The sequence below is a fragment of the Electrophorus electricus genome, chromosome 19 (genome assembly GCF_041902795.1).
Source record: "Electrophorus electricus isolate QZ-2024a chromosome 19, ASM4190279v1, whole genome shotgun sequence".
In the NCBI taxonomy this organism is placed as follows: domain Eukaryota; kingdom Metazoa; phylum Chordata; class Actinopteri; order Gymnotiformes; family Gymnotidae; genus Electrophorus; species Electrophorus electricus.
In genome coordinates, this window is record NC_137515.1 from 16,619,406 (window position 1) to 16,645,408 (window position 26,003).

The 26,003-nt window shown below is 45.4% G+C and overlaps 2 protein-coding genes and 1 long non-coding RNA gene across 6 annotated transcripts in view; 2 read left to right on the top strand and 1 right to left on the bottom strand.

The window, feature by feature from the left end:
- The window catches only part of frem2a (FRAS1 related extracellular matrix 2a), a 52,443-nt gene extending 33,586 nt beyond the window's left edge, over positions 1-18,857 (top strand). For 2 of the 3 annotated variants that reach the window (XM_081702873.1, XM_081702874.1), the window contains 18 exons: positions 3,957-4,106; positions 4,827-5,036; positions 5,374-5,571; positions 5,860-6,024; positions 6,204-6,386; positions 6,602-6,732; positions 7,606-7,764; positions 8,680-8,983; positions 9,731-9,862; positions 10,488-10,819; positions 12,412-12,604; positions 12,774-12,878; positions 13,198-13,325; positions 14,003-14,137; positions 14,369-14,495; positions 15,095-15,282; positions 16,072-16,218; positions 16,512-18,857. In XM_081702873.1, coding sequence (XP_081558999.1) covers positions 3,957-4,106; positions 4,827-5,036; positions 5,374-5,571; positions 5,860-6,024; positions 6,204-6,386; positions 6,602-6,732; positions 7,606-7,764; positions 8,680-8,983; positions 9,731-9,862; positions 10,488-10,819; positions 12,412-12,604; positions 12,774-12,878; positions 13,198-13,325; positions 14,003-14,137; positions 14,369-14,495; positions 15,095-15,282; positions 16,072-16,218; positions 16,512-17,027 — 3,503 coding nt within the window. In that variant the 3' untranslated portion in view covers positions 17,028-18,857. Of the gene's footprint in view, positions 1-3,956; positions 4,107-4,826; positions 5,037-5,373; positions 5,572-5,859; positions 6,025-6,203; positions 6,387-6,601; positions 6,733-7,605; positions 7,765-8,679; positions 9,209-9,730; positions 9,863-10,487; positions 10,820-12,411; positions 12,605-12,773; positions 12,879-13,197; positions 13,326-14,002; positions 14,138-14,368; positions 14,496-15,094; positions 15,283-16,071; positions 16,219-16,511 lie in introns of those variants that run through there. The other variant, XR_014118756.1, reaches the window with a different exon arrangement.
- Positions 16,102-20,702, bottom strand: LOC145652434 (uncharacterized). 2 transcript variants are annotated; one of them, XR_014118758.1, is made up of 3 exons: positions 20,621-20,702; positions 20,381-20,461; positions 16,102-16,241 (listed from the first exon to the last, which is right to left on the bottom strand). It is a non-coding gene; the product is annotated as an uncharacterized LOC145652434 (long non-coding RNA). The 2 variants fall into 2 exon arrangements; XR_014118757.1 differs by lacking the exon at positions 16,102-16,241 and adding an exon at positions 18,959-20,188.
- trim47 (tripartite motif containing 47) lies at positions 20,299-25,293 on the top strand. Its single transcript, XM_027000923.3, has 8 exons — positions 20,299-20,890; positions 21,533-21,750; positions 21,903-21,948; positions 22,184-22,279; positions 22,394-22,618; positions 22,769-22,791; positions 22,905-23,020; positions 23,210-25,293. The coding sequence occupies exons 1-8, from the start codon at positions 20,705-20,707 to the stop codon at positions 23,737-23,739; spliced, it is 1,440 nt and encodes a 479-aa protein (XP_026856724.1). The 5' UTR covers positions 20,299-20,704; the 3' UTR covers positions 23,740-25,293.
- The last annotated feature ends 710 nt before the right edge of the window (positions 25,294-26,003 follow it).

The window sequence follows — 26,003 nt, forward strand, 5'->3', positions numbered from 1 at the left end:
TATTTTAGAGTGTACACTTTATTTTAGAGTGTACACTTATTTTTATAGTGTAGCCAATGGATATGACATTAGTTGTAGAATGAGCCTGATTCTCCTTCCTCTCACACACATGCCTGTCTTGCCCTTATGTTTCTCACATGGTGTGTAAGTAGGGCATGTATTAGTCTTTCTTGAGAGAGTTTTTACTTCTCTGTGCTCTCTGGTGAAAGAGGTACACATAGGGGGTGAGTGAGGTGCTGAAGTTTAGTTTTGGCCACATATTTAAGTGACTACTTAAGTGACTACTTTAGAAATTAGTTACTTTGATTGGGGGGGACAAATAGCTTTATCTTACATTTCTGGCAAATAAGAAACTTAGTTTGACCAGCCCTGCTAGTCTTTTTGATTTTAGAAGTGAAGAGTGTGACTGAAGAGATGGATGGTGTAGCGGATGGAGAGATAGCCATCAGCAGGGGAGAATTAAGAGTGGTGCTTCCACTCAAAAAACAGCCTTTGTGTGTGTGTGTGTGTGTGTGTGTGTAGCAGTAGAGGTGGGAGGAGTTAGACAGGGGTGGTATTTGCCCATAGGTCTGCAGGTAAACAGAGCAGACTGAGGATGGCCATGCCGTAGACAGCTCTGGGAGGAGTGTTTGTGAGGTGTGGGTGGGTGGCTGGGTGCTTGTGTGTTTCTTTGTTTGTCTGTAGGTGTGTGTATATTACTAGACCAACAAAAAAAGCGGAGCACACTGATGTGAAGGTCAGGAGTTCAATTCAATGTGAACTGAACCTGCTCTTCTCCCCAAAACTCAATTTCCCTTCTCATCTTTTGTGTGGGTTTATGACATTCCTGTAAGTGTGTGTGTTTATCTGTGCATGTCTGTGTGCATTCATGTGTGTATGTGTGTGGTTTCAGGTTTTATTTTGTTGATAAAAAAGCAAATAAAACAGTAAGAACAACACACCTGGGGTCTGTCTGAAAGCGTGTCTAAGGGAATCAAAGATTTAACACAGCTGCTTCTCTTTTTTCTACTCATCTCTCTTTCTCTCTCTCTCTCTCTCTCTCTCTCTCTGTGTGTGTCTCTCTCTGTCACTCCTTCTCTCTCTGTGAGGGCTAATGGACTGTGTCAAAACAAGTCTGGCATACCGTTGTTAGCTGCAGGCCACTACTGAGATTAAAAGCTAAGTGAACTGGTGGCCAGTTTCTGCACAGATGACACTCTCACTGCAGGCACGCAGACACAGAGCTTCACAGGTTCCTCACTGGTTCTTCATATGTTCTTCTCTGCCGTGTGCCGAGTTTGTGGTCATCCACAAGACCACGTGCAAATTCACCCGCAAAGCGTGTCTCAGACGGTGGGAAGCTCAGTGGATATCAACAGAGAACATGGCATTCACCTGCAGATGCACACAAAACATACATTCACCACACACACACAAGAACCACACACATGCACACACAATAACACACACAATAACACACAGAATAACGCGCACGCGCACACACGCACACACACACACACACACACACACACACACACACATACACACAAGATGTTTCCTTTACTGAGATCAGATGAAATCATCATCACCATGGAACCATAAACACAGCTGCTTGAAAAAGAGACTGTGCTCCCTTCCCTGCACCATACAGAAACACCTTTTATGTGAACGTATATCAGTCGATAATAAGTCTGCCAAGCACTGTTTCATCTTCCGTGTCTAATTGCTACCTCGGGGTGGACTAAAATGCTATTACTGCAATGCAAAAGTAAATTATTGGTTTTGGTAAATGTGTTGACACAAGTATTCTGTAAGAATCAAAGAACAAGATCCAAACTGAAGTACACAAAGAAGCTTGAAAAGAAGTGTGACATGGTACATTTTGAAAAGACAATTTGGAAATATGGTTTTGATTTTTAATTTTGGCCTATTTTACAAAGGCCGTTAGGTGACGTCTGGTGTCCTTGTCAGCTGCCTTTCTTCTGAGTCAATAACTGCTTTTTCATCACTGTGTTTTGCACTGAGTAAAAATAGCGAACATTGACAAATCACTGAAAATAACAGAACTTGGAACGTTTCTTCTATTTTGTCTAGTGGGTTTATTCCTTCCTTGTAAAGACACTCTGTCAAAATAACATCAACCTCCCTCCGTTATCTGCCACAGACAAACACTTCAACAAGCTCTATCAAAAGACCCCCCCCACCCACCCACCTCAGCATCGGAGACACAGACTTTTATCTCCAGCCCCAGACGTGAAGGAGCGCGACTAGCTCCTGTCTGGGAGAAGGTTCTGTTAAACCAGGCCTGAGTTCTTCTCCTCTCCTCTGGCACTTTTCTGACTATGATGTGTTGTTATGGGGGGTCTGTCGCCCCAGCCGCTGCTCCCAATGCCTCAATCAAATACAGGCTGGGTTGTGTGGGGGAGACTGTGGATAATTGTTCCTTCTGACCGCCAGAGCCAGTGAGTGATTGGAATGCGAATTTACTGATAGAATGTGTTTCTAGAATGTGCCGGAGAGAAAGGGAGCAACAAGCAGGTCGAGGCTGAAGCGGGCTGCAGGTGAAGGGGCTGACCGTGGCCGCCTGGGCGTCCACCTGTTACAATTGCACACACACACACACACACACACACACACACTCACACGAGGGAACGGATCCTATTGCAAGAAGTTTTATTTTTGAAATGAAACAGATTGGAGAGCTCAGGCAGGTATTCGTAGTCAGGTTGGTCTGAAGTGGGGCAGAGTCCGGGGTGGGAGACGAGGTCTGAAACACAGGCAGGCGTCGAAAGTCAGGAAGACAAACACAAATCTGGAGAGCTCAGTATACAACAGGGTTGGCAATACTTCATGACATGAATGTGAGAATGGGGAGTTTAAGTAGGGGAATAGTAATGGGGAGACTGGTGATCGGGTGCGTGCTAGTCTTCTGGCGAACCAGATTGGAGGCGCGTGCGAGAAGAGGTAGGCGTGGCAGTGCAGGTCTGAGCGTAGCTCCTGGTGTTCGTATCACCACCCCATACCCTGGTTGTTCCTCCACCAAACCTGGCTCTTCCTCCTCCGGCCCCGGCTCTTCCTCCGCTGTAGCTGAGGGCATTGAAGCCTTGTTAGGCACTCTCCCAGACAGGAGGAAGACTCCCAGTGCGTCCCCCCATGGGAACTCTCTTTCACAAGAGGCTGTGGAAAAGCCTTCAGCAAGGCTGCTTCATAAATCAGCTCCACTTCGTTTCTCCTCTCATCTCCCAGGCCGTCAGGTACGACATCCCCGAGGGCTGGCCGGGATCTCTGCTCTCTCCTGTCATGAGAGATGCTTTGAGTCAAGAACTGCTGGTCTGCAGGAAGGCACAGTTTTGCGCAGAAAGGCATCGTTCTGCCATGGCCTACCTCCGCTTATCAATCACACTCACCACTTCTTGCCGACAGTCAGGGAGCTGTTTCTGTACTCTTAAGTGAGTACAGTTTGGGTGAAACTGGTTGGGTGAAGATGGTAATAGGTGACAATCTGTTGATGATACTGGGTTGTTTTTTTTTTTGGTGCGTGTGAAAATGTGTGTGGGTGTAAGTGAGAGAGAGAGACAGCTCTGTCTTTACGTGGCTGTTCAGTCCCCTCAATTCACCCTTAGTGTCAAAACCCCACCACCCTCCAACACGCGCACACACACACGTCAAGGTGTTGTCATGGAAACCCATGGCCAGGGTTCAGTCCGGAAACTCAGAGTTGGCTGATGTGGGATTACTGGCACTTTTAGTTAGGGGATGACTTTAGCGGGGGACAGGTTTTGGCATGAAGTGATTTCCTTTCCTGCTTAAAGAAGATGTCAGCAAATTAGAGGGATAAGAGGAAAAAAAAAAACAGTAACTCTCCTTATACTTGTTAATGTTGTACTGATAAAGTTAATAGCTGAAATGAACATTTCCAGCTCTGGTCCCACTGCGCCACTCACTCTGCTACATGCATGTTTGCTCTGCTGTCTCAGCCCCGTTGTTCTACTTTGGCGATCGGCAGTACCATGTGGACGAGAGCGACGGCCATGTCGACGTGCACGTGTGGCGGATGGGAACGGACCTCTCCAGAGCTGCCGCAGTCACCATCGGGTCACGTGGGACAGAGCCACCGTCCGCTGAAGGTAGGGGCTCGTGCATGCGTGACCTTCTGCAGACGCGACACGGGCTCAGGTGTGTGTGCTGCTGGTGAGTCTCTGGTCAATGAAGACATTGCTCCACCATTTCTCCTGATGCTGCCATTCTGTTCACCTGTTTTGAGTTCCAGCATGGTCTCGCCCTGTGAACTTTGGCAGCAATGTAACACATCACTATTTATTTGTTTATTATTTACCTAGCGTTTATTTCTCCGGGCTAGCACATGCTACAGTGATCGTTAACTGTAATGTTCAAATTGGCAAATTGAATTAGTGTCAGTGGATGAGGTGGGAACATGAAGTAATTTGCTGAAATTACTGTGTCAGGAGCATTTCATCCTCCAGTTTTTCCTTTTTGGTATTTAGACTTCATCGTTGGTAGAGTCTCTTGAGGAAGGAGGCTGTGAGTCAGGGAGGGGAGGGTGGGGTGGGGTATGGATTTTAAAGCACTATAAGTGTTGTCGCTGAGAAGCAAAAAAACAAAACTTTACCAGCTGAACAAAATGTCCTGTAGTCTTCCCACACATCTTAGCCACTGGCATACTGGGGAGAGCTGAGAGCTTTACAAAGCGCCCTTAATAAAGCAGCTCCAGCACTTTTCTAAAAGAGATCCTACTATGAGAAAATGATTCTGGGCTTTTAAATGTTATATAGCCTGTACTCTCTCCCTCGTTCACGTCGCTCCGGGGCCTTGCGCTTGCTTCCTAGTTGGAGTGGACTACGTAGGGATCAGCAAGAGCTTGGATTTCGCCCCAGGTATGACCATGCAGACTGTCCGGGTCACCATCCTGGACGATCTGGGCCGGCCGCTGCTGGAGGGCACGGAGAGGTTTGAGCTCGTCCTCCGCATGCCTTCCAGTGGCATTCTGGGAGAGCCAGGAAGAGCCACCGTGTTCATCAGCGACTCTGTATCCGACCGTTAGTATGCTATTGCATTACTGGAATTCGTGGTCATTTGCAGGCAGAACACAGAGTTCCTGTCAGTAGCCATTTTTATATCAATGGCTTTTTTATAAAAATGTCCCAGTGTCCTATTTTTTCTATGCTTAGACTTCAAAACACATCTGCTTTTCAAACAGGTTAGAAAACATCAGAAATTCTAAGGTTTTAAAAAGGATGTGCTCAGACTTAAAAAAAAAAAAAAAAAAGGGCATGGAATTTGCAATCATGTCCCTGTGCACCATAATTGGGGTAATTCCATAGCAGTTCCCAGTTTTCCCATTTGCATTTTTTCTGGTTTTCCTTTGATCTGCAGTACCACAGGTGCAGTTCAAACAGGCTGTTGTGGTAGGAGAGGAGAGCGAAGGCCACATCAATGCCTTGGTCCAGCGCAGTGGTGACCTCAGCCACGGGTCTACTGTGCGCTGCTACACCCGCCAGGGATCCGCCCAAGTGGACAGAGACTTCCATGAGAGGCCCAACACCGATGCCTCCATCATCACCTTCTTACCGGGTAAAGTTTGTGGTCAGAGCACAGGAGTGGCGCTCAAACCGCACTGCCATTAGCGAGGCAAAGCTTCTACCCAACGCCCCAGTAGCAGTCTCCCAGGGCTGCCAGCAGGGGGCACTACCTAGCCTACACTACACACACGAATGCACACATAACACAGTGCCTCGATGTTTTATACAAAACATATTCAGCAGACCAAGCCAATAAATGAATGAATAAATATAAGGTTTGTAATAAATATAAGGTCTGTCAACCGTGAACACGTGAAGGAGGTCCACCCTCTCTCTCCAGGGGAGGTGGAGAAGCCATGCGTATTGACTCTCGTGAACGACTTGCTGTTTGAAGAGGAGGAAGAGATGAGGCTTGTTCTCGGAAGCGCCAGAAGCGACTCCACGTATGGAGCATCCGTAGGCAGGCGGAACGAAAGCCTCATCAAGATTACAGACACTGCAGACAGTAAGAGTGGACAAGCGGCAAACGCTTTTCTGTCACTGCCGTTATTTCCATTTTGTTCTTCTAACTTACGGACCTGCAGCGGACGTTATACTGACACGGGCTTCCAGGAATCTAAGGAAAACCAAATGCATACATCACGAGTAAGGAATTTTCTACTCTTACTCTGCCCTTCTTTTCAGAGCCGGTTATCCAGTTTTCCGAGACAAAGTTCAGCGTGACCAAGCCGAGGGAGCCGAGTCGGGTGACCGTGGTGAGAGTTCCTGTGCGGCGGGCAGGGGACTCGTCCGCGACGTCTGTGGTGAGGGTCCACACCAAGGACGGCTCAGCTGTGTCGGGACACGACTACCACCCCGTCTCTCAGGGTGAGGAGACACAAGGAGCGGCCAACGGAAGCCCACGCTCCCACCGTTGTTTTGGGAATGCTCCAGAGAAGAACAGGCCCCACAGCTGCACGCCTTTCCGGATCCTGTGGATCCCAGAATAACTTCTGTATGTGTGATCTAGGTTGGGCGTTTCTGGCTCAGGCACTGAGGAAGGTGCAATCTGTGTCTGTGTGTTGTTGTGTATGTGCAAACAGATGTTGAATTTAAAGAGGGTGAAACAGAGCACGTCGTGGAGGTGGAGGTGCTGTTCGATGGGCTCAGAGAGACGAGAGAAGCCTTTACTGTCCACCTCAAGCCCGATGAGAACATGGTGGCAGAGACCCAGGTGATGTGGACTGCCCTTTCACAGGAGTGACGCCTTAACATGGTCATGGATGAACCCTTAACATGGTTATGTGTAACATGGTCTTAGTACAGCATGGTCATGTGTAACATGGTCTTAGTATACAGCATGGTCATGTGTAACATGGTCTTAGTACAGCATGGTCATGTGTAACATGGTCTTAGTATACAGCATGGTCATGTGTAACATGGTCTTAGTACAGCATGGTCATGTGTAACATGGTCTTAGTATAGCATGGTCATGTGTAACATGGTCTTAGTATACAGCATGGTCATGTGTAACATGGTCTTAGTACAGCATGGTCATGTGTAACATGGTCTTAGTATAGCATGGTCATGTGTAACATGGTCTTAGTATACAGCATGGTCATGTGTAACATGGTCTTAGTACAGCATGGTCATGTGTAACATGGTCTTAGTATAGCATGGTCATGTGTAACATGGTCTTAGTATACAGCATGGTCATGTGTAACATGGTCTTAGTATAGCATGGTCATGTGTAACATGGTCTTAGTATACAGCATGGTCATGTGTAACATGGTCTTAGTACAGCATGGTCATGTGTAACATGGTCTTAGTACAGCATGGTCATGTGTAACATGGTCTTAGTATACAGCATGGTCATGTGTAACATGGTCTTAGTACAGCATGGTCATGTGTAACATGGTCTTAGTATACAGCATGGTCATGTGTAACGTGGTCTTTCATCAATTCCACAGTAAATGTCGTACATTTCTATTGTAATATGTAATGTTATGAAATGCAGGGGTAATTCATCAAATCCGCACGGCCATACAGTCACCTCTATATAAAACGAATTTTCAACAATCTTATGGGTCCTTCCATTTATTTTCAGGCAACCAAGGCCATAGTGTACATTGAGGAGACCAACAGTATGGCTGACGTCACTTTCCCCTCGCTGCCACGCGTTGTGTCTCTGCTGCACTATGATGATGTCATTAGGAGCGATCTCAGTGCCCACCCACCTGCTGGCTACCCAGTAGTCTGTGTCACGGTACGTTTGTCACCACCAGCTCCCGCTTACCACAATTAATGTGTTGCAGTGTACCTAATTGCTACTTTTGCTTTTTGCACAGTCTAAGTAAATGAATTACTTCATAAACTTTTTGTTATTCAAACTTTTTAATATTTAACATGGTAATTATGCATTATTCATTAAAAGTCCTGTTTAGTCCAAGGCCGGCTTTAACACTTAGAAAACCTGTCCAAATATTACCAACTGGACATCGTAATAGTGAGTAAAGGTACATTGTGATTGCATTCAAAATTCAGTGACCTGCCAAAGCTTTTAGTAAAGCAGCATCCATAAGTGTAATGAAATGCAAAGACAAATTTTGGACCAATTGGCAACCATAAAATGCTTCAGAATAAAAGCCCTTGTGTAAAAGTCTCCGAGTTCTTATAGAGACCGTGCATTCTTTTGGGAGCAAAATGAAATCAAGCTGTTCATTATTTGGGGCACTTTGCAGGCTGTACTAATATTTAGAGTAGCTTCTTTTGTGCGGCGATAAGGATGTTCATTATTAGTCAGGTTTTATAGGGCTTCAGCGTGGACAAAAATCAGGAGCTGAAAGGTTGGTACTTAAGTGCTCTGTCTCAGTCCAGTGGGTGCAAGAAGACTAATGGCTGCATGTCGGGGACAGGGGAATTGATTTCCACCTGCAAACCCACAAGGCCCCACAGGGGAAATGCAATAAACCAAATCACTTTGTGCAAGTGCATTATTGGGAATCAGTATTTATAACTCTCCCGGTAACCTTCATGTGTGTGATGTGTTCTTATGTGTTTGCGTGGGTGTGTGGGTGTGTGTGGGTGTGTGTGTGTGTGGTGTTTTTTCCTCGTAGCTCAAGCATTGTTCCTTAGCTCTGTCTTGAAAAATGATCTCTGGCTTCTTCTTGCTCTGCCCCAGGCTTGCAACCCCAAGTACCCAGAGTATGGCAAGATGGCCTCCATCTGCGCCAGCGAGCACATCAACGACACTTTGACGCGCTACCGCTGGCTCATCGGCGCCCCCGGTGGGCCAGACGCTGTCGCTGGCCCCATGAGAGAGGTGGATTTCGACACCTTCTTCACCTCCACCAAGATGATCACCCTGGACTCCATCTATTTCCAGGCCGGCTCGCGGGTGCAGTGCTCCGCCCGCGCCGTCGGCAAGGATGGCACCGAGGGCCTGGAACTCAGCAGTCCCGTCGTGTCAGTCAGCGTGGACGAGGGTGAGGCCTCTGAAAGTGACATTTGCCCTAGCACGTACCAGGGCTGGTGGTCGAGTCCGAGCTTTGGTACCAAGCACAGAATAACATGACTTGCCAAGCTCGTCTCACCATTGATCAAAGTAACTGACATTGTAAAAATTTTGCTGCATGCAGCGATTTTGATGTCCTGGGATATAATGACACTGCTCAACAGTTACAGTGAAATGAGTAAAGCTATGGGCAAAGGTCAGTATTGGGTTGAAGGTTTCTTGCATCTGCTGGGTCTGATAAATGTTGTGATGCATCAGTACACTGATCTTTCCATCAAAACACCCACCACTGCAGTTTGGTAACCCTCATTTACATACAGTGGCCTTATGTAATCTAGCATGACAGAGACCAGTACTGCTGTAATTCCTAACAAAACACCTAGTGTGCAAATGTTGCTTCCATTATTTATTTCAGAATTTAGTCAGTCCATGGAAAAACGTTGTCCCACAGCTTTTTGTGTGACCATCATCCTCTACCACACCACTCCCCAAAGATTACAAAGCATAACTCATCTAAACTTTTCTAATGCAACTATGGCGATTCACTGTAGAGAGTGAACCCCGAGTTGTTTGTTGGGGTGTTGGAAGCATCATGCTGTCCTCCAGCTGTAGCTCTCACCGTTCCCTCACCGAGAGCGACACACTGTGCCTTCAGGATGGCTCAGTGTACCACAGCTGAAGTAGCTGGCTAATGACTTCTTTGACAATTCCTTGGCAGGAATGTGCCAGCCTCGGACGGCGGGCGCAGCGGGCGCCGAGCCTTTCTCTGCCAAGCTCCACTACACAGGCGCCGAGGAGCCGGGACATACCAACCTCATCAAGCTAAGTGTCACCATGCCCCACCTCGACGGTGAGAAACCAGCACAGTCCTCTTCTCCAGGCTGGCCTCTGCTAACATGGTCGGTGCATATCCCGCAGGCTGAGGCAGGTGTTAGCGTCGGATTCATGTTGTGACGGCTGTCAAAGCAAATATAAGCTTTCGTCGTCATTTTAAAGATAATTTGAGAGATAGCTGAGACGTTTGGGGGGGGGGGGGGGGGGGGGTTGGAGTCACCTTGTCATGGCTGGGAAGCATCAGTGCAGTATCTTGTTACTTTTCCACGCACTTCAGATCTTAAATGTAGGCCACAAAGACAACCGGACCTAAGAATAGCTCCGATAATTCCACTTTGCTCCACCTCTCTACTTTACTTTACAGCTGTTCATTACCTTGTAACTCCATGGCAACCAGCAACACCTCTAACTTGCATGCAAGCTATAGGCATTCAAATGACAGTGTCAGTGTGCCTGGGGAGAGAGCTTTTAAGGCACCGGTGAAGCATTGTTCTCTACAAAGCCCAGTGCCTATACATCAGCCGCCTTCTCACATCTCTAAGCTGTATGGATCGTGCAGGGGAAAATGCATTAGCTTCAAGTGTGATGTGTTGGAACTTCATAATGAAATATTATTTTCGCTCTGGTTGTGTGTGTGTCAGGTTTGCTCCCTGTGGTCTCCACACGTGCCCTCTCCAACTTCAAGCTGACCCTCAGCCGGGACGGTGGCCGTGCCAGCCACCACCGCTGCTCCAACCTGCTGGACGCGGCCGAGGTACCCACGCGCCACGGCTTCCTGACCGGGGCCACGGGCCACTCGGCCGGCGTCGGCGAGAGCGCGCCCTACCAGCACAGCGCCCCCCTGAGGGGCCAGGCTACACTGCGCTTCTACCGGAACCTAGACCTGGAGGCGTGTCTGTGGGAGTTCGTCACCTACTATGACATGTCCGAGCTGCTGACGGACTGCGGTGGGAGGATAGGAACGGAAGGGCAGGTGGGCCGCAGACGCATGCACTTCCAAGTGTGCGCGCGCATAAAAACCCAGTGCATTTAAATAACACTGATTTTATGCAAATTGCAGGGTCTACACATCGTATGCCTGGAGATTTACAGGCAAATTATTCATTTGAAGATCAGTAAACTTGCCGCTGCCATTATTCAAATAGATCCCGATGCTTCTGGCTTTAATGCTAAAAACTGTCATAGAAAGTTGAACTTGAAAGACGCTTTGATGTGTTGAAATAGTCCAGCTGCAGCGGTAAAGAGCAGAAGCAGGCCGGAGCGAAATTTGTGCTTTTTCCGCCAGCTTGCTTAATCCAGGACTCCAGGAGAGATCATTGTTCTCTGGTTTCTGGTCTCCTTTTCTTCCTCGCGACGATCGATGCCGAGGACGTTCATTATCGCGCGTTCGAGGCTCAGTTAGTCCGGTTCTTTGTGCTCGTCATCGCAGCAGCTTGACTCTGATACCACTTTACGGGCTTCCGGCCTCATCAAAAGCTCCTCCACATGGCAGGAGCACAAAGGGAGGCTTCGGCAGTTAGTCACCCGCTGGCCGGTAGCGGACGACTACGCGGGCAGAATGCGGGAACGCGTGGCGCACTCGTTTCCGCGCCGGCCCGGTAGACCTCTTGAAATCCACCGCGACCGTCTTCTCCACGTGCGCTCGCTCGCTCGCTCCGCGTCCACGCGAACTCCGCTCCTTCACGGTATCGGCGTCGATTCCAGCGTTTTATTTGACGCTCTCGTAACCAAGCAACTGCGTCGCCTCTGAGTGGGACCTCCCCCCTGCAGTCCCGCCAGCCTTTTGTTTTGGGGTTTATGTTTCAAGTGCTTGAACATCCTTCCTGAGTTAGATCCTTAGCTGTGGGAACCTCTCCTTGAGAAGTCTAGCTTCAGGTTATTAGCAGATTGGGGACGGGAAGGAGAGGGTGGTCTGTTCCCGTGTTTCTGATCGGTGCTAGTGTTCCCCGTCACCCCTCACTCAGCTACGGGTCATGTGCCGTGTCCCTTGTATACGACAAGCGCTAGACCACGTTCTCTTGGGACAGGAGGTGCAGGACTTATTTCATGGGGATTTTCTTTCCTCCCTTGAGTAATTCCAGGCTAGCAGGTGTCTGGGCAATCCTCATTAGTAGTAGGCCGATTTTCACTGCATGGTGCTTTGATTATAATTGACTATGTAAATGAGAAAATGTTTCTTTCAATCAACCCTAGATTATACGCTGAGACACATAATCCTTTTCTGTGACAAAGTGGATGCTCTTTAATTCATACGTTTTTGCTTTGGCAAGAAGGCAAAACTAATAGGCGTCTTTTGGTAGCAAAATGCTGAATACTAGAGCCCCCTAGTGGAGGAATAGAATAATTGCGAGGACTTTTTAGTTTAGGATACAAACCCTCTTATTCCAGTCTGCATTAGAAAAAAGTTTTCACCAGCACAGGAATCGTAATTACCCCATTTATTTATATTACATATTTTATGCTGCCATGTAATTTTCTGATTCTGTTAATTATGCTTAACAACACACGCCCCCTTTGGCCTGCTTTCCGGCTGCAGCGTGTTGATGGCTGTGGGTTCGTGCATAGGTGCTGAACCTGGTGCAGTCGTACATCACCCTGCGTATCCCACTGCACGTCTCCTATGTGTTCCACTCCCCCGTGGGTGCTGGCGGCTGGCAGCACTTCGACCTGCAGTCCGAGCTGCGACTCACCTTCGTGTACGACACCGCCATTCTGTGGAGAGACGGGATCAGCAGCCCGCCGCAAGCCGAGCTGCAAGGTGAGACATGTAGAATGTAGATGTGTGTGTGCGTATCTGTGTGTGGTGTCTGTTACTTTATTATGTTTTGTGTGTGTCTGTCTGTGTGTGTGTGCGCGGTGTCAGTGTTACTTTAATATGTTGTCCATGTTGTGTGTGTGTGTGTGTGTGTGTGTGTGTGTGTGTGTAGGAGCTCTGTACCCAACCAGTATGAGGATTAATGACCAGGGCCGTCTGGTGGTGAGCTTCCGCACTGAGGCTCGTTTCAGGGGGCTGTTTGTAACCTCACATCCTGGTGAGAATCACACTGCCTTTATATTTCCATGTTCAGCATTTGGCAGATGCTCTTATCCAGAGCATTTATCAGTATTGCTCTAATTGCTCTACCAGATGAGCTACAGTAGCACCCCTGTAGAGGTTCAGGCGTTTTGGAAAGCCTCTAGCCCAGTTAGAAGCATGTCTATGAAAGTAATATTTTAAAATATTTTGATATTTTGAGTATATTGTTCCACTGTGACCTTTTACATAAAAAGATAATCTGTTTCCAAATGGCACCTCCAAACCTTCTTTTCCCTGTCCAAGATGGTGACTGTATCTGTCTTCCTTTCACCCAGCATCTTCTCTGACCTCGATGGTCATGAGTAAAGATCACCCTGGGTTGACCTTCAACCTCTCCTTGGTCAGAAACGAGGCTGTGTCTAACCCTCTCCGACAGCAGTGGACGTTCAGCTCCGACTTCGCTGTGAGTGTGCCGGAGTGGCCGGGCTTCCTGCTCTCGTGTGTCAGCAGTACTGAGAGCGCCCGTCGTCTGTATAATCCAATATTCCTCCATTCCGCCCCTGGGCCTTCTTATAGCGGCATTATTTGTTTATTTTCATGTCGCTTTGAGTAATAGTTTTCACTGTATGACTACAGATTTGTCATGAATAGACCACTTTCATGGCCGGCATCATGAAACCTCATATATTCAGTTTGATTTGATTCAATATTCCGAAGAACTATGACCCTGATGTCTAACGTTAGCTGTGATGAGTGTGCTTCTCCGCTCCTCTGCATAGAGCTGTGTCCCTCTGCCTTACACTGATCTGTCGGCCAGTCGGACCCCAGGGTGTTGTGTGGCGTGTGGTTTATTAAATGCCGCTAACATTCTAATACTGATACAGCTGAACTGATATTTACTTGCATTTCTCCCCCACTGCATATTATATGTCTTTTAGGAAAGATTTTTTCTGTGAGTTTAAAAATGTCCTTGTGCGTATGCTGTTGGAATTGTACTGAATATGGGTGACACATGTTCATCGCTACACAGCTATCTCTACATGGCTCTGTGCATACGTGTGTGTGTGTGTGTGTGTGTGTGTGTGTGTGTGTGTGTGTGTGTGTGTGTGTGTGCGCGCAATGGCTGTGTGTGCTGCGTAGGTACGTGATTACTCAGGCACATACAGGGTAAAGCTGATACCCTGCATTATAGCACTGAACATCCGGTCCTCACTCACAGCTGTGTGCAGCCCCACAGAACCCATCGCATTTGATCTGGACATTCGATTCCAGCAGGTAGAATTAAACTCCACAGTCCAACTTTCCTAGTCATCAATGTACGGTTGTGGGAATAGTGAATTCAACAGTATCATCTTATTTCCAGGATCTGGTTTAGCGATTTTATCACTAGTGCACAGGACGCATTTATAAAACTAATTATCTTAAATTGGAATAAAATAATATTAACAGTAATACAATTAAGAATTCTACTTCTTACCTTCTGTTTCTTCCTTCTGCTCTCTGTAGGTGAGTGATCCTGTTGCCATGGAGTTTAGTCTGAACACACAGATGTTCCTTCTGTCTAAGCGATCTGTGTGGCTCTCTGACGGAGCCGTGGACTTTGTGCAGGACGACGGCGCAGCTTTCTCTAAGGGTACGTCCGCAAAAACCCACTCACTCTTTGAACTGAACAGCTCCAGCCTGCTCTCGTCTCAATTTATTCTTCTTTTTCTCATTAATTGGAATTGTCACTTGTGGCGGTAGATACACTAAAGACAACTAAGAACAAAGACAAAGTTAATCCTTTAATCCTGTATTAGGACCGTCATCTTGGAAAAAAAAACACAACAAAACTGACAGCTGGCGGCTGGCGGCTGAATGCTATGAGTAATCTGTGCTGCAAAAATAAACAGCAAGAATTTGCATGATTCAGACTTTAAATTATGTTCTGATTATGTGGTTTATTGCCACAGCAGGGGTATTTGGGCTTCTGGCAACAACAGACAGTTTTGGTGGTTTATCATTCCTGTTAAATCCCAGCAGCCAAACCTCCTGCAGCTCAGTTTCCAGGACATTTCTAGGCTTTTGCACATTGCTGCTGATCACAGTGAGATGAGTTTTCAAGTCTGTAAAGTAGTGAGTGACCTTGTGGAAAACTTGCGTGTAGTTAAGTTTCTCAGTCTGAACATAAGTGTGGTCCTAACTCATTTAGATGGTGTTTGCTGACTCACTGGTCATTTTCTTCTCCTCCAGGAGATGTAATCTATGTGCGGGTGATGGTGGACCCCGTACAGAATCTGGGAGATTCCTTTTCCTGCAACGTAGAGCAGGTGTACTTGTGCGCTGGGGCTGATGGATATGTTCCCAAATACAACCCTCCTGAGTTCCAGTTTGGCTGCCTGGCTGACTCCCCTGCCTTACTCTACAGATTCAAAATTATTGTAAATATCTCACTCTGCACTCTAACATTTTGGGCTATTTATTATGATTGATTTATATGCTGTTATTTGTTTTGAACCTCCCAGTGTTATTTGGGTATTCTAGATGATGCATGCTTTCATGACAAAATGTTTTCTAAACCTGATTCATGCATGAATGTATCCTAATGTGATCCAATTTTCATCTAAATCACAATAAAAAATAAAGTCTTATTTAACAAATAGCACACAAAAATGATATAGTTCTTAACTGAACAAATGGTTTAAATAATCAGATTTATTTATTAGGATTATCTTTTTATGCAGTGCTGGTTCCTTTGAAATACTTTTGATTGGACCATATAGCATCATATTTCACATATTGCAACAGAATTGCTGTGAATGGCAGGTAACCAAAATTGTGTGCGTTTTATGTGTCAGCTGAGGTCAAACTAACACCTGACCTCAATAATCCTCCTTCCAAGAAGTCATTATCCTACAGGCTCTCACACTCATGAGCGTGATTGTGTAATCTTATTTGTTCAGTTATTACTGTCAAACATTGTATGATGTATGTTTATTTACTATAATGAATTAAATGAAGAGATATCACATTTTAGGAACCATACATGAAGAAATTCACATCATTCCAGAGGCTTCACAAACTTTTTTTTTGCACACCATAAATGCAATTAATAATGTAATACAGTTTGTCAAAACAGTTACCAAAATGATCTAATAAGCACTGTTGAAGTGTCTTATAATGTGTTACAATGCAGCATTTTTTTCTCAACACTCATCTTTGTGTTGCAGGACAAGGCCAAGCCGGAGACTCAGGCCCAGGCCTTCGGCAACGTGGGCTTCAATGCTGTGCTGGCCATGGATGACCCAGAAGCCCTTGCTCTGGTGAAGCAGCCAGGCTCAGATGGATTCAGACTGGACTCAGCTCCTCTGTTCCAGGTTGGCATCTCTGTGACCCCTAACTGTGCAGGATGTTCAGAACAAGCCCAACAACAAAAACAGAATATGAAAATCGCTAATTGTCACACAGACGATTGTATTTGTTTAGAACAGGGTATAGAACCTTGCTGCTCAAGTGCAGTCCTAGAGAACCCTACAGAGTTTAGTTCCAGTCTAACACATCTAATCCACTTAATAAAGTCTTCCAATAGCATCTTAATATTATTGCCAGTGTTGAATTAGATTTAGAACTGGACAGTGATGGCAGTATGATATTTGTGTCAACTCTTTAGGTGGCAGTAGGCAGAGAGTGGTACATCCATACAATCTACACGGTGCGCTCCAGAGACAACGCCAACCGCCGCGTTGGCAAGAGAAGCGTGGAGTACCACTCCTTCACAGCAGCGAACAGCACCAGGCGTGCAAGGCGTTCGGCCCGAGGTGTACCCACTGCTGCGGCGGACATCGGCACAGAGAGCAGCCGGGGCAACAACATCGTGCACATCTCTCTGGACCGGAGCCAGCAGCGGGCCGGCTCGGTGGGGGAGCTGTTCGCCGACACCCTGCCTCCGCGCGAGGCGGGCGCTCATACTGGCCAGGGCCGAGCGCTGACGCTGGCCGGGTCCTCCGTGGGGCTGCTGCTCGCCCTGCTGCTTGTGGCCATGCTGGTGACAGCAAGGCGCTCGTGGCAGGCGGAGGCGAAGAAGGCCTCTTCTTCCTCTTCCTCCTCCCCCAGCACCGCCGCCAAAGCCGCACGGCCCGTCCTGGTGAGGAGCGGCTTCGGTTGCCCCAATGGCGCCGAGGTCTAAGGGCCGGAGGTTCGGCCCACCCCCTCCTGCTCCACTGTCAACCCCCGCCGCTCATGTCGTGGTTCAACAAGTGCCTCGGACAGATCCAGCCCTGTGGCGAGCTTATGGACCAAATCACGCCCAGCCCAAAGGAATATACATCCACATTCCGACTGAATCAAGCCCTAAGTGGAATGGGTTTAACTTGATACCCAATGCTTTACTGTTCCAAAGTGAGCCAAGACTTGTGTTCTACTGCTGAAACTTTAGAAGGTACTTCAGGGTAGGCTACAACTATTTGCTCTCTAGGAAAATAGTATATTTTCAATAAATGGATTATTAAAATGTTACTGTGACTGTAGTTCAAAAGTATATGCTGATTTTAATGGTCCCATGATTATGGTGTTTTCTGCTTTTATATCATGAGTGTTAAATATTTGCATATTTTACTGAAGTTTGGGTAATGGGATTACATATTTAATGTAAAAAAAAAAAATATTCTATTAAATACTTTGAAGAATACAGATGCTTTTAAAAATGAAAATAATTCAAGATTACATTGTCTTGAGAAAATAATCCTGCCTCTGCTGTATGGAATAAAAAATAAAATGGATAGGAAAAATAATTACAGGATTGATAATAAAGCTGAAATATTTAAAAAGCATTCATGTTGAAAATCAAAATGTTAAAGGCAAGGAATACCAGAATATAAATATCAGAATACCAAAATATGTCTGCGCATTACATTTCTCATTGTCGTGTTAATCAGATGATCAGTAAGCAGTAAGAAAATGCATTTTAAGATCAAGTTACATAATGTCCACATCAGTGATGTCCACAATGTTACGTTAATGTTTGTGTTCTGTCGTTGTTCTGACTGGCCATTGTGCACAGATGACAAACTCTGGGTAGAGAAACACTGGAGCTGTATTATTTACCTTGCTTGTTGTCACAAGCCATACACGTGTGTCATCACAAGTTTTCACTCTTTAAAAACTACCACATTCCATGTCTGCTGTTCATTTTTTCAACTACTGTGTTCAATGTCTTCACTTCTTGTCATGCATTGTTGCACATGCTCTTCTTGAACTGCTCTGCATGTGTGAGGGTATCCGAGAGTCAGACTGAAGGCCACAGAAAAAGGATGTGACTCAGGTACTCAGACTATTGAAGAAACTCCTCTGTATGCTTCAGATTGCTTGGACCTTGAATATAGCCACTATAATGTTTAATTGTTCAATGTAAACATGCACATACATGCACTGCTACTCCTTGCACCCTTTCTGCAGAACTGTGGAATCTGGTCTCTCTTTTCTCCTTTATCTGTCTGATCACAATCTGCAGTGTTTTTCTGGAACTGTACTATCCAGTTATTTATTCTTTTTTGCCACTGCAGGCTGTACCTGATTATTAAAAAACAAATGCCCATGGTGATGTCTGTGTATGCCATAAATGTTTTAATGTTTAGACTTTTGTTTAGCATGTGCCAAAAATAGAATACAACTGACAAGTGATGCTTGTCTTCTTGGCATATGACAGTTTCCTCCTTGAAAATGCATTCCTTGTATTACAAATATATGTTCTATGCAATGCAGTTAGAAGACAAAATGTTTATCCACTTTTTTGTAATTTCATATTTGTTTAATACTTTATTTCTGTGATGCAAGAGGGCACAGCAAATTTGCATAACAAAAATGACCACAAATTTAAGAATATTTGAAACATGCCCTTTTTATCTATGAAATGTGTTCATGGTACAATGTTGTGTTTAGAAATGTTCACTGTGAGCCTAGATGTTTGTTTTAATATTTTTTTCAGAAAAAGGAAAATAAATTATTGCATTGTCCAGTCCACATTTTTTGGCATGTTTTAGAGGACATCTTTACTTGTTGGCGTAAGCAAGTTATCAATTATGTAAACGATACGCTTACAATATTAAATATATTCTCGGACTGTTTATCAAAGAGGTTTAGCATGAAGAATGTTGAATTTGTACTCAGTGAATTTGTGTTTTTCACATAATCAAAGACACTTGCAGTCAGTGCTCACTGCACTAGGTACACCTCTAATATGTACATCTTAAAGAAACACAATCATATAAACTTTAACCCTTCTGTTGCCATGTAGAGGTTAATACACCCCCTCCAGTCCATTCAGCATTGGTCATTGACTAACCAATAGGATATTATTTGGGGGGTTTCTTTAGCATTGATACAGGCATGTTGCCACCCAACAAGGTTCCAGTAATGGCCGCTGACCATTGAACATAGTCCCTATGTGTAATCCTAAAAGCCGTTTTTAGTAAATGCATTGAGTGAGTGTGGAGGCTACATAGACCTATGTATTAATTATATTGTTAAACATTAGTGTACACACATTTTGTTAACTAAGGCTTATCCCCTTTTGCCACTGATCTTGTGGTCAACGTGTTTGTGAGACCAGGGCTCATCGTGACCTTGTCCCTGATATGACCCAAAGGAGTTTTAAAGGAGAGACCTGCCAGTATACATAGATGATTTAGCCTGCTTCATTTCCGATGTTATGCTTGGTTGTCTTGTGGGTTTTTTTTTTTTGTTTTTTTAAAAAATGCCTGTGGTGCCTAAAATATTTGGATTTTTTCAGCCTCCAGTTTGAAAATCCACTACTGGTCATATTTTTTGTTTATTTCTATAGTGGGTAGCATGCGCCGTCATTCAAGTGTGCTATTAAAACATCTTACACAAACAGTAGAGAAAACATGTCACTCCATTAAAGTAAACAAAGGTTTAACAAAGGCTTATTTTTTAGACAATATTGACAAAGGCAAATATGCATTCCCCCTACACTGTTCTTCAAACAAGACCATCCTCAAGAAAATGACAAAAAAATAAAAATAGCAAAACTCTCTACAGTCTTTACATTTTACCAGACCTGAGCATTGCTAGCCATACAACCCTCCTTCATTGACTCTAGAATACATGCCGTCTCGGTTTACAAGGGATTACCGATCTAAAGAATACCGTCCTTTTAACTTCATATTTATGAGTTTAGACAAGTTCTCCAATGGTCTCCACATTTTCATAAATGTCCTGTCATTACCATTCGTAATCGTCATTATCATTCACAATTTGGAAATCTTCCTGGACAGGTCAGAGAAACAATATAAATAGAGAAACAATTGCAGCAGTTGCTGTGCTATGAATCTGCAAGGGTAAAAAAGGAAAATCAAGTTTATTCAAAGACTCAGCCTGAGGACGTCTCCGTTACACGCACAAGCCACTGTAAGCTACAGGCGCTTGGTGTGTGTGTAAGGGAGGGGGCGACCTCTCTCCCCTTTCTCAGCCCACCTTTATACCGTTCATCAAAAGAAGCGAGAAACAGGAACAGCTCCCTACCAGGAGTTGTTCTGCCATGCTGCTACCATCTTCCCAGCACCAGCGTGAAGAACCTGGGGTGGGTCAGGTAGTGGTCAAGGTCTGGGTCAGAAAGACGAGACGAAGCGCCTGTAACAACTTACTGCACAAACGGTTCAGGACATTGATTAACTACAAATTTTCCATCACACATAATCGTTCAGAAACGTCTCCGTGATGTATATACATATATAAAATGGAAATATCAGAAAGGACATAGACCCTTGCTGCGGTGGTCCAGCTTCGAGCTGCGTGGTGCGTCCGGTGTCATTTCCGTTTTTCTCCCGCACTGAGCACTTGGTGATCATGGCCACCGCCGGGGATACGAGGGGAGAGCTGCAGAAGGAACTGGTTTGTGCGATTTGCCTGGATTACTTCGACGATCCCGTGATTTTGAAATGCGGTCACAATTTTTGCCGTATGTGCATTTTAATGCACTGGGAAGAAAACGGAGGCGACGACATCGGTTACCAATGTCCGGAGTGTCGGATGGTATGTTGTTTTGTTTTCATCGTTTGCTAGCTGGTGATGGCTAGGCTAGCTAGCGTTTGCTATCGCTAACAAGATGGACAAGTTAACGTCAGCTGGCTGGACCAGCTGCAATAGTCCCACATTATAACTTTTTTTTTTATTTTTTACCTTATTTCCTTTGCCATTAGTTAAGGTATACAGATATGGCTAGCTGGAAATAACTGTCTTGTTTTTCGTTAGTGAGCATTTGTGAGACGTTCATACATGCTAGCTTGATGCACTTAATGCGGTTAGTCATATAACGAGTTAGCTAACCAGCTGAATCTAGACGAAGTAGCGTTATATCACTACGTTTAATACCTAACCAGCCAAGATATGAGTCTAGACAAGCAGTAAGTAGCTATTATATCACTAAGTGTCACTAGCTAAGCGATGAGCGGCAGAGCTTTTAACAGCAGTAGGTTATACTAGCTGGTTAACTTCTCAATGCGGCGTATTTTAAATATGTATCTAACTGTATTTACTATCTCTTTGTATACATTATATCTTTGGAATCGATTTCTTAAGAAATTGTTTACTTGCTCTGTGCACCAGTCAGGTCTATGAGTTCTGTTTCTAGCAAAATTGGGTTTCATAAATCATGTTGACTATATCATTTTGCAGGTGTTTGGCAAAATGAGTTTCACGAAGAACTACTTGGTGAAGAATTTGGTGGACAAACTGAGTGAGTTTGACTGTTTAAAGACGTGTAGGCCACATGCGCCTGTGAAACCAGTTAAAATGGATGGGAAGTGTGAAAGACACCACGAGGAGTTGAAACTGTACTGCCATACAGACAGAAAACCCATCTGCGTTGTGTGCAGAGAATCCAGAGCTCATCGGTACGTTTCATTGTGAGCGATTTTATGCTTGCTGCCGTTCGTTACTTAGTCCTGTTTTCTGGACAAGCCAAATTGAGCAGTTTACTTAATTTAGTTTCTCAATGAATTTATTTTACCTGTTTGTGTCATGGACATTGTGCATGTGTTTTCAGACACCATGATGTTGCACCAGTACCGGAGGTTGTTGAGGATATGAAGGTGAGGTGCAGTGATTCATGCTACCAGATTTTGCACTAAATTAGCAACCGATGTGCACGTTTTTAGTGCTTCACTAATAGTGCAATTTTTCTTAGTTCACAGAGGTCTGTGGCAGTACCTATTTAGTGTAAGGCACCATTAAGGTGACGCTGATTGCTAATCGCTGCTTCTTAAGGCTCATGTAGGTAACTAGGGTGCCACCTGGTTGGGCCGGTCCTGCTTTGTTTGTCTCCAGGGAGAGCTGAAGTTGAGGCTCATCAAACTGAATTGGCAAAAGTCCATGTGTGCCAGAGTCAAAGCCATAGATGAGCAAGCCAAATCTGACGTCAAAGTAGGTAGCGGTTCGAGTCCTCTCAACTGTAACAAAAATCAGGCTTTAGATCAGTTAGTCTGCCACCTTGCCCAAACCCTGTTGACAACAGTTCTCCATTCGACCTCCTCACAGCTGAAGAAGCAAGCTTTGAAAGAAAAGATTGAAGATGATGTCGGCGCTTTGGTCCAGTTCTTGCTGGACGAGAAGGATGGGCTCCTGGAGAGGCTGGAGGAGGAGGAGGTGGCAACGACCGCACTAATAGACGAAAACCTCAAACTGGTGGAAAGTGAGGCAGCTAAAGTGGACAAGGCCATCACTGACATCCAGAACCAGCTCAGCGAGGGGGCTAATTTTGAGGTAATTTTGAGGCTGTCATTTCTCTAGCCCCACCCCCCCCACCCCGACACACACACACGCGCACACACACAATTAAAGAAAAAAAAGCACATTTTTAATTTGTCTTTAGAAATGTATTGTAACCTTTTACATTATGGCTGTTATTCACAGAGTATCAGTAAAGCATACTCAAGGTAAGTCATTTCATTTTACAGTTATATAAAATGCGTTTTTTGTTTGGTTTTTTTCCTTTCTGATTTTGTTGTTTGCACAAATGGTTATATTGTTGGTGTGTTCTGTCCTTCAGCCCGAGTCACGTGAACCTCACTGTCCAGGCGGTGAACTGCCCTCCCGATTTCACAGAGTTCACCGGCCCCTTTCAGCTCATCCTGTGGAAAAAGATGATGCATGTCTTGCATACAAGTGCGTAAGAGTGTCCCCCTCGCGTGTCCCCCTCGCGTGTCCCCCTCGCGTGTCCCCCTCGCGTGTCCCCCTCGCGTGTCCCCCTCGCGTGTCCCCCTCGCGTGTCCCCCTCGCGTGTCCCCCTCGCGTGTCCCCCTCGCGTGTCCCCCTCGCGCCCCATAACCTAACCCTTGTGTTTTGTTCCACCAGTGCCCCAGAACCTCACGCTGGACCTAGACACCGCGCACCCCTCGCTGGCCATCAGTGACTTTGACACGAAGGTGGAGGAGGGTCGTGTACGCTCGCAGGAGCCCGACCTCCCGCAGCGCTTCACGCGCTTCTTCGGCGTGCTGGCCACGGCGCGCTACGCCAGTGGCCAGCACTACTGGGAGGTGGACGTGCGCGACAAGGGCGTGTGGTACCTGGGCGTCACCACCGAGTGCAGCAACCGCAAGGGCTTCGTCAACCTCTCGCCCTCCGCCGGCTACTGGAGCCTGTGTCTGCAGGACCGGCTGTATGCCAACGAGGAGGACTCGCGCGTGCCCGTAGCCGACTACTGGAACTCGCCGCGCGTCGGCGTCTTCCTCGACTACGACCGCGGCCACGTCACGTTCTTCGACGCCGTCACCATGAAGCGCATCTACAACTTCATCGCCTACTTTGACGAGCCCGTCTCACCCTTCTTCAGCCCGGGCAAGAACGACCCGGGCAGCAGGCTACAGATCTGCCATTTTTACTGAAGGGAGCAGGCAGGCTGATGGGGAAAACAGAACAAAACCTTAGCATTTCCGCGATCACAAGTTTCCGTTCCTGGGCATTGTGCTCCCGGGAGGCGGGAGCGCTGTCACAGGTGCCTCAGACTGTTGAGGTCCTTTTGAGTTGGGATTGAAATTTGGGAGCACGGTGCTCTGCTCCAGCCATTCTGTAAGAACCGGTGTCGGTTATCCTCATTACTGATGGATTACGATGTAGCCCTACTGAACTTCAGGTAGAGACGACTTGCAGGTTTTAAGCAAATATCAAGTCATGCTGCTCATTACGTCTCCTTTCACCTCAGTGTTGTCTTGTGTCTGTCATGTTTCAGGTAAAAGTAACAAGACTTTTAAAGTCATTTAAAAAAAATCTGATTCTGCTCAATAGCAATGGAATTTAGGTCACTATGTTTAGAAAACTAATAAGGTTTTCATTTTGTCAAATAGTCCTAGAGGTGTTTTAACTTTTGAAACCTCTAATTTAAATGCTATGTATTCCAGCATATGGTAAGCTTTACATCAACATATCCAATGCATTTTTTTTTCCCTTTGATAATGTTTTCACATTTGGACTGTACTTTTTGCGTTGAATATATTTGTACTTTAATGTAACTGAGTAACTAGTATATAACACCTTATACTTTAAAAAGCACACTTCATAGTACTCACAAATTCTGAATTTTTGCACTGGCTGCAGACAGGCAGGCTGCTATGCAACAGTAAAATGTTTGCACAGTTTCATCATAGTGATGTGTAAAGTAGGACACATTAGGACTTTCTTGTTATTACCTTTCTTGGAGCTCTGAGCAGGGCCTCGCTGAGCCGGTTCCCTGCCTGCCTAGGCCTAGCTCAGAGCTTCGTACGTGTGCACACTGCTGCACTGAGCTGGGGGCGGTCCTGCAGTGGCCCGCTCTGAAAACCGTTGTTATGGCTACACCAGAAACTGGCCTGCCACATACAGACATTCACAACTTTTTTTTTTTTTTTTTCTTTTCATATAAATAACTTTGTTCCAAGCTAAAAGCCTCTAGTTTTGTGTTTTGTTTTTTAATGATTGTGTGCCATCTCTTGGAAAAACCTCTTTTTTGTGCCTCATGAAAGACCTTGTGTTGTCTTTGTATTTTAATAATGAAAGCTTTTATTTCAGGTAATTTGGTATTTGTTGTCTTTTTGACTGAGGCAAAGCAGTCTTATAAACTGAAAGGTTGGAATGAAGAATGTTGACTTTATTTAACGAGAGTAGGTTTTCTGTGTCTGCCTCACTGACTTTAACTCGAACCCTTTGGTTCACACCTATTGACGCTATTACGATGAGCTGGAGAGTGGGTTTTGACTGGGGTTAAGATCAGACTCATTTACTGGCAAACTTTGTCCTCATCATTTGTTTTTTTTCCCCCTGCCCTTTGGCTTTGAGATTGTGAACTGGTTAACATGTGTGGTCTATTTCTGTAATAACTACTGCAGAATGTCAAGATTTTTATTTTCTGCAGTAATGCATACATTTGGAAAATAAAGTTTGACTCATGTTCTTTTCGTCTGGTACAGCTGGACTTCTAACGGTTTCCTTTTTACCGGGTTACTTTTAAATGATGCCAAATGTCACTTTTTAAACAAATTTGGGACACATGGTTTCAAGATTTTCAGAATTCACAGCTTTTGGGATATTGGGTGAAAAACATTTTAAATCTATTAAATTATAAACTTCATATTTTTAAACCACTTATGGTTGATAAGTAAAATCAATACACTAATGAGGTCATGCATCTTCTTAGAGTTCCTCATTGCCAAATGATTTTAATTTCAGGCCAAGCGTCAAGTCCTCCGTTATTCCAAGCACTAGTTCACACCCTGGTAAAAGTGTGACGCTAACCATTGTGCAGGGCTGTGTGTATGAACCATCTATGAGAGGAGTACTGACAAAGCAGTGTCAAAGTAGAAACATTTTTTATACAATTGTTCCCAGTTCTAAGACCATTTTTAAAATAGTTTTCCTTAAACGTGATCCGTCAGCTAATTGGGATGACCGTCCTAATTCCCTTCGCATCTTGATGTGCTAGGTACCACAACTAGTCCATATGCATCTGCATAGCTATGCTCTTTGTTTTGTTTCGGCTCCATGGGTGACGTGGGTAACCAAAGATGGCCTGGTTGTGTTTGGAATTAGAAAAGCACAAGCCTGCAGACAGCAGGTAAACATGTGCAGGATAAACAGGATCGTGATGGGACTAGTAATAAACACCCATTTCCACTTA

Coding starts and splice junctions, on each gene's coding strand:
- trim47 (XM_027000923.3), top strand. CDS start 20,705: ATGGCCACCGCCGGGGATACGAGGGGAGAGCTGCAGAAGGAACTGGTT. Junction 22,280..22,393: donor AAGCCAAATCTGACGTCAAA/GTAGGTAGCGGT, acceptor ACCTCCTCACAG/CTGAAGAAGCAAGCTTTGAA. Junction 22,792..22,904: donor ATCAGTAAAGCATACTCAAG/GTAAGTCATTTC, acceptor TCTGTCCTTCAG/CCCGAGTCACGTGAACCTCA.